Source organism: Paralichthys olivaceus, chromosome 17, assembly GCF_024713975.1.
Source record: "Paralichthys olivaceus isolate ysfri-2021 chromosome 17, ASM2471397v2, whole genome shotgun sequence".
In the NCBI taxonomy this organism is placed as follows: domain Eukaryota; kingdom Metazoa; phylum Chordata; class Actinopteri; order Pleuronectiformes; family Paralichthyidae; genus Paralichthys; species Paralichthys olivaceus.
In genome coordinates, this window is record NC_091109.1 from 17,444,826 (window position 1) to 17,459,914 (window position 15,089).

At 42.9% G+C, this 15,089-nt stretch overlaps 2 protein-coding genes across 8 annotated transcripts; one reads left to right on the forward strand and one right to left on the reverse strand.

The window, feature by feature from the left end:
* Nucleotides 1-70: 70 nt before the first annotated feature.
* sycp2l (synaptonemal complex protein 2-like) lies at nt 71-7,289 on the reverse strand. Of its 5 annotated transcripts, none has more exons than XR_011238965.1 (25): nt 7,144-7,289; nt 6,729-6,848; nt 6,490-6,603; nt 5,987-6,091; nt 5,601-5,625; nt 5,428-5,507; nt 5,189-5,277; nt 5,041-5,075; nt 4,743-4,885; nt 4,619-4,671; nt 4,483-4,528; nt 4,312-4,404; nt 4,156-4,228; nt 3,590-3,732; nt 2,794-2,917; nt 2,586-2,635; nt 2,438-2,507; nt 2,148-2,221; nt 2,032-2,074; nt 1,815-1,907; nt 1,559-1,743; nt 1,394-1,488; nt 1,003-1,221; nt 649-707; nt 71-313 (listed from the first exon to the last, which is right to left on the reverse strand). XR_011238965.1 is itself a non-coding variant. In XM_069512663.1 (25 exons), the coding sequence occupies exons 1-25, from the start codon at nt 7,144-7,146 to the stop codon at nt 265-267; spliced, it is 2,061 nt and encodes a 686-aa protein (XP_069368764.1). In that variant the 5' UTR covers nt 7,147-7,289; the 3' UTR covers nt 71-264. The 5 variants fall into 5 exon arrangements, 3 of the variants coding, with proteins under 3 accessions (XP_069368764.1, XP_069368763.1, XP_069368766.1); XM_069512663.1 differs by having other exon boundaries at nt 1,122-1,221; nt 4,746-4,885; XM_069512662.1 differs by having other exon boundaries at nt 1,122-1,221; nt 7,144-7,288.
* Nucleotides 7,290-8,275: 986 nt separating this feature from the next.
* gcm2 (glial cells missing transcription factor 2) lies at nt 8,276-15,089 on the forward strand. Of its 3 annotated transcripts, XM_069513044.1 has the most exons (9): nt 8,276-8,569; nt 10,825-10,888; nt 11,936-12,124; nt 12,339-12,451; nt 12,742-12,867; nt 12,957-13,213; nt 13,626-13,860; nt 14,044-14,094; nt 14,201-15,089. In XM_069513044.1, exons 1-9 carry the CDS (start codon nt 8,477-8,479, stop codon nt 14,513-14,515), a joined length of 1,443 nt encoding a protein of 480 aa, XP_069369145.1. In that variant the 5' UTR covers nt 8,276-8,476; the 3' UTR covers nt 14,516-15,089. The 3 variants fall into 3 exon arrangements, with proteins under 3 accessions (XP_069369145.1, XP_069369146.1, XP_069369147.1); XM_069513045.1 differs by lacking the exon at nt 14,044-14,094 and having other exon boundaries at nt 14,201-15,087; XM_069513046.1 differs by lacking the exons at nt 8,276-8,569; nt 10,825-10,888 and adding an exon at nt 11,731-11,853.

The following is a 15,089-nucleotide window of genomic DNA, read 5'->3' on the forward strand; positions in this document are numbered from 1 at the left end:
ACCCACAGCTGTTCTTCCTCTTCACCACCAGGGTGCAGTAGAGTCTCTGTCCTACAAAGAGACACTTAGAGACTCTTTAATTTTCTTTATTAGTTTCAGTCAGAAGAATCTGTTCCTTTAAATCAAGTAGAAACACGAAAAACTCAAAGATCAGAAAAATATGAAAACGTTGTGGTAACGATGATGATTGGATTTTCATTCCCAAGAGACGACGACTGAAACTGGATCTGAAGACTTCTCTGATTGGACGAACTCTTCTCTCTCTCACTGAATAGAAGCATTTTCTGCTTCTCCATTCTCCAAACATTTCAACCTGAAAACAACAAAGACCAGGTTGTTTATACCAGATTCAAACCAAATTCAAACCAGATTCTAACAGTCTAAACACGTCCAAACCAGATCCTGAAGGTTTCAAAGAGGTTTCAAACCAGATTCTCCTGGTTTAAAACAGAACCTGACAGTGTGAACAGGTTAAATTGAAATATGAGCTCATTGTGTCAGAATCTGGATCCAGGCTGTTTAAAGTGGTTTAAATCAGATCATGAATGTCTGAACGTGTTTAAACTGGGTCCCGTCACCAGGTTCCTAACTGCATTGTGACAGAGTAAGCTGATCCAGAACAGTGAAGGGGCCAAAGGTCAGACTGACCGCTGCTGGTGTTCGTCACAGAAGGAGCCGAGTCGCTGCATCTCATCCTGGAAAAAACTCTGGAAGACAAAGAGGAACAGAAGTGGTCCTGGATCAGGTCGAAGATCTGGACTAGGTACAAAGCAGGACTACAGAGTCCGTCAGGAACTGTCAGTAACTGACGTCATTTACAGTCTGTGCTGTAGTGATCGTGGTACAGAGGCCCTGCCCAAACACACTCTCAACCAATGCTGAGTCCATGACAGCTGTCAATCATGACGTCTGGTTTCTCTGATAATAACTGATCAAACACAAACAGACACTTGAACAAACCTCAAAGAATAAGACGACCGGAGACAGAAACATTTAACTAACGTCTACTTTGAGTTTGGGCCACGTCCCATCTGCTAACATGGAGGAGGACAGGTTACGACCTTTACTGCAGCCAGACACCAGGGGGCGATCATTATGATTGGCTGTGTGTCGGTCAGTACCAGTATCTGTGTGTTCATGTTGTTCACGGTTGTTGAGTTTTCTTCCAGTTGTTTTAGTTGATCAGTGACATCGTTCTCAAACTTCTGCAGCAACAACAACCTAACACACACACACACACACACACACACACACACACACACACACACACACACACACACACACACACACGTTATTTTTATAGTTGGTTATTGGACAATGGTTTTTTACAGTGCACAGGTGTGTTGGACTGGCGTGTCTGTGTGGGCGGGGCCCATGTTACTGTGGGTGGTACCTGTGTTGATGGACAGCTGTGAGCAGTGATGACACCTGTTGTTGACTTTCTCTCAGCGACAGTAGAACCTGGTTTTGAATCGTCCTCCAGCCGCCCTGAGAACAGCTGACGTCAGAACATGATGCTGATGATCAATAACCAGAAAGTGACCATGTGACTACTGACGGTGAAGTTGTGCTCCAGTCGTTCTTTGAAGCTTCTGAAAGCAGCCGTGATGTCAGACGTCAGTTCTGACTCCGGCCCAGACCCCGGTGTATTCACAGGCCCCTCCCTGTTGTCATTAGATTCCACCCATTCTTCAAATACCCCCTCCTCTTCTGTGGGAGGCCCCGCCTCCTCAGGTGACCACGCTGAGACCAGGTGAGGTGGATTTACGTGAATGTCACTAAAATAATTTACTAAAGAATGAAAGATTCATTACCTGTCACTGCTGAATTAGGCTCCCCCCCTCCTGTCTGAGACTCCACCCTCCTCTTATGGGCTGTCGGGCCCTCAGTTTGGTCTGACAGGTAACCTGAGGTAAGACCAACATCATCAAACAATTTGACCACTGAGGAAGTTCCGCCTCCAGTGTCAACAAGAACAACCCCACCACAGAAATCAGGAAGTGAATGATGATGCATTACAGAATCAAAGACCTGAGTCCGCAGCGACTCTCTTCCTCTCTCGGCCGAAGACTTCCTGAAACAACAAGACAACATGGTGAGAAACAGGAAATGCAATTTTGCCAGAAAGGAAAGATGCAGATATTTACCTGTTGTAACGGAGAACTACTTCCTGCAAACTCCTGTTCCTGTGAGACCTGTGGTTCCTCATTGACAAGAACACCTAAGAGATGCATGTTCAACAACAAGTTCACGTCAGAATCCAACCAAATGCTAAAAATTCAGTATCTGAGACGTCAGCAGGTTTGTGGCAACACTCCAACCAACCAGACTGGGTGAGTGACCAGGTGTGTTACCAGATCCAAGACCAGGATTGAGACCCAGCGTGAGAACCGGCATGAGACTCAAAGTGAAACCAGGTGAGTGTGTGACCTCTGACCTGAGTCGTACGTCGGAGTCGAGGATCTGATCTGGTCAAACAGAAACTCAGCTCGACTTTTTCCTGGAGCCTGAAAAAAACCCAAAGAGTTTATGAGCTTTGACTTTTGACCTGTTCATGTGTCAGCTGATGTTTACAGTGTGATCACCTTCATCACTGAGGAGTCATCGTCACTGCTGGGAGACGAGAGAGGCAGAACTACACACACACACACACACACACACACACACACACACACACACACACACACACACACACACACACACACACACACACAATGTTTGTTTCTGTTGTATTAAATAAAATCCTCCAACAGAGACTGTGATGATGCTCAGAGTCCAGCAGGTGGAGCTCACTCTTCAGCTGACTCTTGCTCTGTGGTTTCTTCCTGTTGTACGATCGACCCTCGTGTCTCTTTGCAGGGGGCGGGGACTGGACTGGATCACCTGTGTCTGAGCCACAGGGGGCGCTCTTCACTCTCTGACAGAAAAATACTCACACTTTGTTAGAGTTTAAAGATCAGGTCAAATGTTGGTCAACACTAACGCTAAATAAATGTTAGACAGACAGGTGAGCAGACAGACAGACGAGTGGACAGGTACAGACACACAGACAGGTGAACAGACACACAGAGAGGTGAACAGACACACAGACGAGTGGACAGATACAGACACACAGACAGGTGAACAGACAGGTGTACTGACACACAGACAGGTGAGTGGACAGACAGACGAGTGGACAGATACAGACACACAGACAGGTGAACAGACAGGTGAACAGACACACAGACGAGTGGACAGATACAGACACAAAGACAGGTGAACAGACACACAGACAGGTGAACAGACACACAGACGAGTGGACAGATACAGACACACAGACAGGTGAACAGACAGGTGTACAGACACACAGACAGGTGAGTGGACAGGTACAGACACACAGACAGGTGAACAGACAGGTGAACAGACAGACAGGTGAGTGGACAGGTACAGACAGACAGACAGGTGAACAGACAGACAGACAGACAGGTGAACAGACAGACAGACAGACAGGTGAACAGACAGACAGGTGAGTGGACAGGTACAGACACACAGACAGGTGAACAGACAGACAGACAGACAGGTGAGTGGACAGGTACAGACAGACAGGTACCTTAAAGACTCTCTCCACAGCCTCCTCCAGTTCTCTCTGATGTTCACAGTTGAAGCTCAACTCCACCCTCTGACCTCGGCTGCTGTGATGCATGATGGGATTTATCAGCTGGACACTGAGAACTGTCTCTGCCCCAGTGCTTCCTGGGAACACACACAGTTTCCAGTAAATGGGTTAAAAAATAAACTTCCTGAGGTTCCTGAGACTATGGTTACCATGGTAACACATTATCATTTGTGGGAGACGGATCTCAATGTTTATATGCAATCATTAATTATTCTATGTGTGTTTAAACAGGTGCCAACTGGACGGGTTAAATGCGGAGAACAATTTCATGTATGCATGTAAAAGTGTTAACGTGACAATAAAAGTAATTCTTCTTCTTAAGATCATTGATTAGTTATTGATCCACCATGTTACCATGGTGATAATGAGTGAAACACTGAAGTGCTCACGACTGTACGAATCCATGACGACTGTACAAGGTCTTGACGACTGTACAAGGTCTTGACGACTGCACTGTCTAAAGCTAACAGCTAACAATTAAATATTTTTCAGTCACTGACCATCGTGTTTGACCTGAAGACGGAAGTTATCAACATCCTCTCTGAGCAGGTGGATGGAGCCCCACAGGAAACCCTGAAACATACAACAAACATACAACAAACATACAACACACGTTGTAAAAAATAGAGCAAAGAGTGTGTAGTAGAGTTAAATACCTGAGGCTCATCGACGAAGAAGCTCACACATCCTGAACCGACATTAAAATCGATCCAGAACTCGTCCAGTTTGTCGTCTTTAGGTGGAAACAGCTACAGAAGAAGAAAACAGGATTGACCATGAGGTCAACATGTGACCTGAGATTTATGTTTGGGGATGAAATGTTTCACCTGAGTGGAATCGAGAAACGCCCGGACACAAGGGAAGGTGTAGATTCTGTCAGACACAACATAGAGGAAACAAATGATTATTCCTACGATGTCATATGTTAAAATGTTATTGTTATATTTAACATTCGTTTATCACCTCCTCTGGTCGCCATGGTAACGGTTCACAAAATTCAGGAAACGTCTGCAGTCCTGAGAGACAGACCAGTGTTCAGACAGACAGGTGTTCAGACAGACAGGTGTTCAGACAGACAGCCACTCACCACCTCAAAGTCTCCGTCTCTGATGTCACAGAATGCTCCGCTGATGTCACTACTACAGAACCACTGACTGGCTCTCTGCTGTCGATCCTTCTTGGGCGTCAGACGACACAGAGCCTCTGATAGGCTGACCTGCAGCTCGTAGTCTCAAACCACAACAACAGTTAGAACTACAAACATGGCCGCCTGAATGAGAAAACAACTGACGTTCTGCCTCCTACTGGTCACTTTCAAACATTACATTTGTTTTCACTTCTTTGCAGATGACTCAGTTTCAATAAAGCTCAGAGCTTAGACCCACCTCCGACTGTGAGGACGGCTGCTGCGACCTGCACCCTGTCAGACAGTCAGACACACAGAAAGGGAACAGGCAAAAAGACAGACAGGTATAAAATGGAGGGTTTACAGTCCCGACAGGATTCAGGACCAGACAAGTATCAGCTTCTTACAGTATCTTATTCTGGTTCTGCTCGTTCTGGATCAGTCTCCGCTGCTCTCGGCTCAGAGACTCCAGGACGCTGTTAAAGGTTCTGATGGCCTGAAACAAGAGACCAGACCATCAGAGATCAGAACAGACTGTCAGAGACCAGCACAGACAAGCAGAGACCAGGACAGACCAGAAGAGACCAGGACAGACCAGCACAGACCAGCACAGACCATTGAGTGAATTAGTTGTCTCCATGGTTACCTCCAGTCTCAGTGGGAAGTGGATTTTTGGTTCCAGGGTGAACTGAGCCAACTGAAGGAGAACCACAGACAGCTGACTGACTGAGAGAGAGAGACAGGTAGATAGACAGGCAGACAGGTGAGTTCAGGAGCATGTGACTCAAAGTAAATAAACTCGGAACTAAAATCACAAACCTGAGAGAGACGCCTGAGACAGGACCTGAGAGACAGACAGACAGACAGACAGACAGACAGAGTGAGACAGACAGACAGACAGACAGACGGAGTGAGACAGACAGACAGACGGAGTGAGACAGACAGCGAACGGACGGAGGGAGACAGACAGACAGACAGACGGAGTGAGACAGACAGCGAACGGACGGAGGGAGACAGACAGCGAACGGACGGAGGGAGACAGACAGACAGACAGAGGGACGGAGGGAGACAGACAGACAGACAGAGGGAGAGACAGTTTCAGGTACAGTCCATGTTACATCTGTAATGATGATGTCACCTGTTCTCAGGTCAGATCACATGTGACTATGTCTGCTGAGGTTTTCATTTCCCAGCATGCTCCTCACCAGGAAGAAGTCGAAGAACTCCTCAGTCAGGCTCAGCAGGGGGGCGGAGCTTTTATGGAGGTCAGAGGTCAGTAGGTCACAGACAGCCTTGAACCACAACAACACCTGAACAAACAACAACACATAAACAAACAAACACACAAAGAGTAAACAACCACACATAAACAAACAAACACACAAAGAGTAAACAACCACACATAAACAAACAAACACACAAAGAGTAAACAACCACACATAAACAAACAAACACACAAAGAGAAAACAACCACACATAAACAAACAAACACACAAAGAGAAAACAACCACACATAAACAAACAAACACACAAAGAGAAAACAACCACACATAAACAAACAAACACACAAAGAGAAAACAACCACACATAAACAAACAAACACACAAAGAGTAAACAACCACACATAAACAAACCAACTCATCTGAACTGATCAATAGTCTTTACTCAGTAAAGTATTAGAGTACTGTAGAGTATAGTAATAGATTACTTTTGTGGTCAGTCCATGATTTACGAGCGTCTGAGCGTCGCCTCTGTTCTCGGACAGGATCCGTAAAGACTTCAACACGACCACGACTCTGCTGAAACCACACCCACACAGATCCTGCAGAGGTCAAGTGACAGAGGAGGTCATGTGACCTTATGTGACCATGAATCAAATTCACGATTCATTGAGAGATGGTAAAACAGACTACAGCCATTTCCACGGTGACCAGCTGGTGTTGTTACCTTGGTAACCCATTGGTCCAGAGTGTTGAGGGTGGAGCTGCTCAGACCTTCAGACTGAAGAAGAGAAACCAGGTGATACGAGTCTCCACCAATCAGAGAGTCCTGCAGCTGCACCTGGAACTGACACACACATGTACACACATATACAGTATATATATATAAAACACCACAGAAACACACACACATATATATATATAATATATATATTTATATATATATTTGTGTGTAATGCACACGCAGGATGTATGATGGTGCTGCAGACAGACAACAGGGGGCGCTGCAGCCTGTGACTAAATAAACACTGTTTAACACATGATGAGTTCATGTACTTTAACTCGTGACCCCCCCCCCCCCCCCCCCCCCCGACATGAGGGAAACATAACATTTAAATATGAACAGTCTTCACTTTACTCACCATCGTTCTTCTTCTCTGCCACTGTGAGTGTGTCGGGAGCGCGCTCAGCTGCAGTCAATTAACTCATCACAGCCTCGAGGCTGCGCAGAGACACAAAGTAGTCCCGCGACATCGGAGGGATATCAGTGTGAAATCATACTAACGATAAAGAAAAGAAAGGTTTCATGTGTGAATTCATCCATTTAACATGAATCAAGTTGTATTATATATATAAATATATATATAAATATATAATACAACTTGACATGAATACAATTCATGATGTCATATATATATAAATATATATATGACATCATGAATCATGTTATATATATATATATATATATATATATATATATATATATTATATATACATATACATGTATATATTATATATACATATATGCAGCTTCAGACCAAACTTCACACTGGTTCTACATATGATTAAAAATAATTCTTCCCTTTAAACCCTCAGCTTGATTAAAGTGAGTCTGATGTGTGAGTGTGGAGATGGACAGGTTAGAGACAGACAGGTTAGAGACAGACAGGTTAGAGACAGACAGGTGAGAGACAGACAGGTGAGAGACAGACAGATGAGAGACAGACAGGTTAGAGACAGACAGGTTAGAGACAGACAGGTGAGAGACAGACAGGTGAGAGACAGACAGGTTAGAGACAGACTGTTTAGAGACAGACAGATGAGAGACAGACAGGTGAGAGACAGACAGGTTAGAGACAGACAGGTTAGAGACAGACAGATGAGAGACAGACAGGTTAGAGACAGACAGATGAGAGACAGACAGGTGAGAGACAGACAGGTTAGAGACAGACTGTTTAGAGACATACAGGTTAGAGACAGACTGTTTAGAGACAGACTGTTTAGAGACAGACAGATGAGAGACAGACAGGTGAGAGACAGACAGGTTAGAGACAGACTGTTTAGAGACAGACAGATGAGAGACAGACAGGTGAGAGACAGACAGGTTAGAGACAGACAGGTAGAAGCTGTTCTCTTAATTGATGACTAATGAGTTTTATCTGTTTTGGGAGAAACAGTGAACTGTTTGTAACACACACACACACACTGACACACACTGACACACTCTCTCTCCCTCTCTCTCTCTCCCTCGCTCCCTCTCTCTCCCTCTCTCACCTGTCCCGTCACTTCTACCTGAGACTCACCGGAGGTGCACGCGCTCAGGACTCAGGACACACGAAAGGATTTAAACTTTTTAATAAAAAAACCGTCTGGTTTTAAAAGTTTCACACAGGTTCAGGTCTGAGTCTACATCTGAACCAAATCTGGACTTAAACAGGATCCGAAGGATCCGGATCAGAAACCAGGACCTGGAGGATGTCCCGGGCGGAGGAGCGGGAGGAGACGGACTGTGTGTGTTCGGTCGGGATGAAGTCAACGTGGGACATCAACGACCCCAAACTACCGCAGGTAACTGATCGATATTCACTGAATCACTTCATCTTTACTACATCATTTCATTTGCAGACGAATTTTAAATGGTCAAATAAAATACAAATATGAAAAAATATATATATATTATATACATATTGTATCTATAAATATAATATATATAAATAAACTTCAATCACATTGAATTAAAGAATTTTTGTATTTGAAAAACCAGAAAGTATAAATATTGTAAAATATACTTGTTTCCTTAACAATTTACACATGTTACTTTTCACTGAAAGAAATCAGACACAGGACGATAGGATTTATTGTATATTATATACAATTAAATAAACTATACAAATTTATAAAATATACATCTCAATTTACGATATAATGAAATAAAATATACAATTAAATACAAGATACAATTAAATATAAGCTACAATAAAAAAATACAATGAAATACGTTTAAATAAGTTTTTCTTTTCTCAACTGAACATGTTGATCAATAACTGACCAATAATCAAAGCTGCTTCTACCCTGAACATGAAATATTGATCTTTACTGAAAAATAAATGACAAAATCTAATAAACTCAGTGAAAGTGAAACTTCATTTAAATCCTAGCATCAGAAACGTGTTTGTAATAAATACTTTTTATTTCATATGTATAAAATATATACTATATATATATAATACTATATAAAACAAATACAATAGAATCAAGTGTTTTCTGGAGGAGTCTGCACTTTGATTATTGATCAGTTATCAACATGTTCTCATCAAAACATCGTCTGTTAATAAGTTTGTTAAAGATCTTTTCAATTTTCTCCTTTTAGTTTTTTTAGAAAAACTCTGAGATGATGAAACTATTTTATGTTTAAATTCATCTATTCAGTAAATCCTGTAATGATCAAAAAATCTAATAGTAATTTTCTTTAGCTTTAGTCTTTTTGATGACAATTCTAACACGCAGCATTATTCAATAAAATATACATAAATTGCATTTTATTTCTTGTTTTACATATTTTTTTGAATATATTAAATATTCTTTCCAAACATCATCATTTTAAAATGTTTGTATTTATTTAGATTTATTTCAATATAAAACTTTTCTTCATGGTATTCAAACGTCAAACTCAAAAATCAGAGCCTTCAACCAAATTCTGTACTTTATAAAAACTAACCTTTAAAAATGTCACATTTTAAATTTTCATTTCATTGTTTTATTTTCTCCTCCTGCTCCGTCCTATTTTAAGGGTTATAATTCGTGTTTATTCTATTATTAGATTATAATCTATAATCTATAATTATCTTTAGAGGGTTCATCTCTGGTTTTGACAAAAAAAAGTTTTTTCTCGTTTTATTATTTAAATTAAATATGTTTGATCATGATGATTACATATATTATATGAATTAATTAAAACAGTAATTAGAATGTTCTGTTTTAAAAATACATTCAAATTACAATAACAATTCATATTCAGTGTAAATGTGTGGGACAGTTATAATTGAATATTCTCACAATAATGTAAGAAACTAACACGATGAAGATCAACTGTGTGTTGTCAGGTTTTATTTCAAGGTTGTGTGAAGGTTGTGTGTGTGTGTGTGTGTGTGTGTGTGTGTGTGTGTGTGTGTGTGTGTGCTGATTCGACTCTTCACTTTGTTTTCACTCAAACAGTAAAAACTGGTTTTTATATTTTGTTTTCAGTGAAACTAAAACATCAAACTAAGACTCAGCTGATCCAGAATCTGATCACTGATCAATATCTCTCATGTTAACAATAAATCATGACGTGAAAAATAGAGTTTGACTGAACTCAATTATTTAAAGTTGACGTTTAATTTCAGACACGATTAGTTTGTTATGTTCAACATGAGTTCATTCAGAAAACCACCATTTTATATTTGATCAAAATAAATAAGTCTCTCTGCTCACCTGTCTGTGTGTCCCCCTGTCTCTCTGCTCACCTGTCTGTGTCCACCTGTCTCTCTGCTCACCTGTCTGTGTCCACCTGTCTCTCTGCTCACCTGTCTGTGTCCACCTGTCTCTCTGCTCACCTGTCTGTGTGTCCCCCTGTCTCTCTGCTCACCTGTCTGTGTGTCCACCTGTCTCTCTGCTCACCTGTCTGTGTGTCCACCTGTCTCTCTGCTCACCTGTCTGTGTGTCCACCTGTCTCTCTGCTCACCTGTCTGTGTGTCCACCTGTCTCTCTGCTCACCTGTCTGTGTCCACCTGTCTCTCTGTCTGTGTGTCCACCTGTCTCTCTGCTCACCTGTCTGTGTGCAGGACACCAAGCAGTTCGACCTGTTCCAGGAGTGGACAGACGGTTATGTTCGTTACATCTACAGTGGTGAGAAACTTTATTAACAAAGACATTAAACAAACAAATCTGTCAAATTCAAATGTCCTGATCCAGAAGCTAACAGTCCAAGCTAACAGAGTTAGTATCTAAGCTAACAGTCCAAGCTAACAGAGTTAGTATCTAAGCTAACAGAGTTAGTATCTAAGCTAACAGTTTCAGCTAACAGAGTTAGTATCTAAGCTAACAGAGTTAGTATCTAAGCTAACAGTCCAAGCTAACAGAGTTAGTATCTAAGCTAACAGAGTTAGTATCTAAGCTAACAGTTTCAGCTAACAGAGTTAGTATCTAAGCTAACAGTTTCAGCTAACAGAGTTAGTATCTAAGCTAACAGAGTTAGTATCTAAGCTAACAGAGTTAGTATCTAAGCTAACAGTTTCAGCTAACAGAGTTAGTATCTAAGCTAACAGAGTTAGTATCTAAGCTAACAGAGTTAGTATCTAAGCTAACAGTCCAAGCTAACAGAGTTAGTATCTAAGCTAACAGAGTTAGTATCTAAGCTAACAGTTCCAGCTAACAGAGTTAGTATCTAAGCTAACAGAGTTAGTATCTAAGCTAACAGTCCAAGCTAACAGAGTAAGTATCTAAGCTAACAGAGTTAGTATCTAAGCTAACAGAGTTAGTATCTAAGCTAACAGTCCAAGCTAACAGAGTTCGTATCTAAGCTAACAGAGTTAGTATCTAAGCTAACAGTTTCAGCTAACAGAGTTAGTATCTAAGCTAACAGAGTTAGTATCTAAGCTAACAGAGTTAGTATCTAAGCTAACAGTTCCAGCTAACAGAGTTAGTATCTAAGCTAACAGAGTTAGTATCTAAGCTAACAGAGTTAGTATCTAAGCTAACAGTCCAAGCTAACAGAGTTAGTATCTAAGCTAACAGAGTTAGTATCTAAGCTAACAGAGTTAGTATCTAAGCTAACAGAGTTAGTATCTAAGCTAACAGTCCAAGCTAACAGAGTTAGTATCTAAGCTAACAGAGTTAGTATCTAAGCTAACAGTTTCAGCTAACAGTATCTAACAGTGGGTCTTTATTTTCCAGCTGAAGATAAAAATGCTCAGCGGCATCTTTCCGGCTGGGCGATGAGAAACACCAACAACCACAACTGTCAGATCCTGAAGAAGTCATGTCTCGGGGTGGTGGTCTGTTCTCGAGGCTGCACGCTACCTGATGGGTCCAGACTGCAGCTCCGCCCCGCCATCTGCGACAAGGCCCGGCAGAAGCAGCAAAGTAAGAAAGACTGAAACCAGAACCAGATGTGAACTGAAGCAGATGTGAACTGAAGCAGATGTGAACTGATGTGAACTGAAGCAGATGTGAACTGAAGCAGATGTGAACTGAAGCAGATGTGAACTGAAGCAGATGTGAACTGATGTGAACTGAAGCAGATGTGAACTGAAGCCTCCTGTGCTGCTGCTTCACTGACGGACTCTGTGTGTTTCAGAGAAACTGTGTCCGAGCTGTAACGCTGCTCTGGAGTTGTTGCCATGTCGCGGTCACAGCGGTTACCCCGTCACCAACTTCTGGAGAGTGGACGGAAAAGCCATCTTCTTCCAGGTCTGCATCCTAACACCCCCCCCCACCCCCCCCCCCACACACACACACACACACACACACATGCTAACAGAGCTTAGCATTCCAACTAAGCTAACAAGCTATTAGACTTCTTGCCTGTGAAGTCAGAAGTCCAGATCTAAACCAGAGTCTGGACACCTCAATAGTTGAACCTGATCCAACAGGTTTGTGCCAGGTCCTGGTTCTGAACGGGTCTAAGCTCAGCACTAGTTGTTTCTTCTGTAGCTGATCATGTCGTCCACTGTATTCATGTTGTGTTGGTTGTCTTTCAGGCTAAAGGGGTCCACGATCACCCCAGACCTGAGTCCAAGTCTGAGACTGAAGCTAGAAGAAGTTCAGTGAAGAGACGAGTCAGTTCACCTCCGTTCACACCCAAGAGACGACTGATTGAAACACAGGTTGACGATAACAACAATAACAATAACAACAACAGCTGTTTGTGAATGTTGTTGTTTATTGTTTATTATTTGTTGTTTTCCTGCTTAAGGCTCTAGGCCCCGCCCTCCTCTCCTGCGTCGAACCAGCAGACAGAATCTCCTTCATAGAACCAAACTTTCCTCAGCATTACCCAGCATTCCAGGGCCCAGAGCCCTACTACAACCCCCACAATGCACTGGGAGAAGCCCCACCCACACTGCAGAAACCAGCCAATCCCAGGCTTTACATGGGCCGGCCTGGCTACGAGTTCCAAGGGTACCTGACATCCCCTTCGTATCCAGTGACCACTGACCTCTGTGACCCCAGGTCAGCCTCACATACATCCAAACCATATCCTGAACCAGTTTCAACCCTGGACCAGATACTGTCAGTGTGAACACATTTGACCAAAATACCTAAACAATTTTATGTTTTTTAAGATTAAATCTAATTCTGAATGGAGGAAAACTGGTGCAACCTAGAATCCAGATTTGTACTCTCGAACAGGTCTGGGAAATGAAAACAAGTGTTAAACATGCTCCGATTCTTTGAATGTGTCTAAACTGAACCTAAACATTGTGAGAGAGAACAGGTTAAAACCAGATTGTAGAACCAAGCAAAAACAGTATGAACCAGATCTGATCACCCTGAGACCAGGTTCTGTCAGACAAGGTCTAAACTAGTTTCTGACACCTTGACAGTCTAAACAGACTTAAAACAGATTGTGTTCTGTGTGCAGGGTGGCTCCAGTCCTGGGATCCTCCTCATCTTCATCGGCAGCTCCTCTGTCCTCCTCTTCCTCGACCTTTGACCCTCAGACCAAACATCCTCCAGGCTGGAAGGAGCTGCTGAAGAGCTCCGCTCCCTACGGAGACAACCACCATTACTACAGTGCTGAGTACCCCTGTCGTTACCCCAGCAACGCCCCAGGGTCCCCCGCAGCGCTGCAGACAATCATCACCACGACAACCAAGGTGAGCTGGGATATGAGGGTCCGCCGGATCTTAGATCTGGTTTGTGAGCCAATGAGAAGACAGAAGGGTGGAGAGTCCAGGGCCGTCAGGTCGAGGTCACGTCTCTTGGTGTGTCACATATTTTATTGTCCCACAGAGAAACATTTTAAACTGAAGCTGCATCGCTTCCTCTACTTTTCCCAGACATGTGACGACACAGTTCACACCTGGAGACGTTACGCTCAGAGCTGTCAGGTTTTCAGTTTATAGTTTATATTATAATATGAAAATGTAACGGTCAAGAGACAATAACCACTTTAACCCTTCCTGTCCCAATCACACTGTTCCTGATCCTCTTCAGGTTTCCTATCAGCCGTGTCCGAAGCCTCCTGCGACGCTCCCTCCCTACCAGACGTGTCCCAAACCTCCGGCAGGCCTACCGTCCTATCAGCCGTGTGCTCCGCCCAAACCCGGCCTCCCCGGCTGCTCATCGCTGATGGAGGATGCCGCCTCCTCCTCATTGTACTCCACTGAGGTGAAGGTGACGGAGGAATCTGGAGGAGTCATCAAGTCTCTGTCATTTCAGCCTGAACCTCTGCAGACCAAAACAGAGCGGGCAGATGGTTACGACTACCGCTACGCCTACCCCAACACGTACCGCTACGACGAATACTGACGCAGCTCTACCTCCACCTCTGTTAGCGCGGTGACTGTAGTACAACTGCTTCTGTTACTGCAGACGATCCAAATGAACTTTAGACAGAGCAACTGATGTGGATCATCAGGACAAAGATTTGTGCAAACATTTGTGTTTTTCCGTTCTCAGAGGAAAATAAATTTTTATCTCGGACACCTCAGCCTCCCTCTTGCGCCCTCTTCAGGATAACGAGTGTAACTTTTGTACACAACATTTCATGAATTTAAAAACGGCCTCAACACAAAGTGTTTCTGTGTCGTGTTTTTCCTCAGTGAGTTCAGAAGCTCAGTGAAGTGAGGAAGACCATGATATTGGCTGAAAGCCTCAGAAACACCGATGAATGCAGTTTGTTCAAAGCTTCAGTCTCAATTAAAGTGAAATCGTTAAGTTTTTATTCTAACAAATGTCAGGTTGTTACAGACGACTGTTTGTGTTGTTGAGTTATTTATTGTCAGAAACATGAAGCAGACTGAGCTGATGATGATGTGATGTGTTATTTTCTCCATCTGACTCAAATAAACATGACATGAAGAGAAAGAACGTTTCCTGCTGT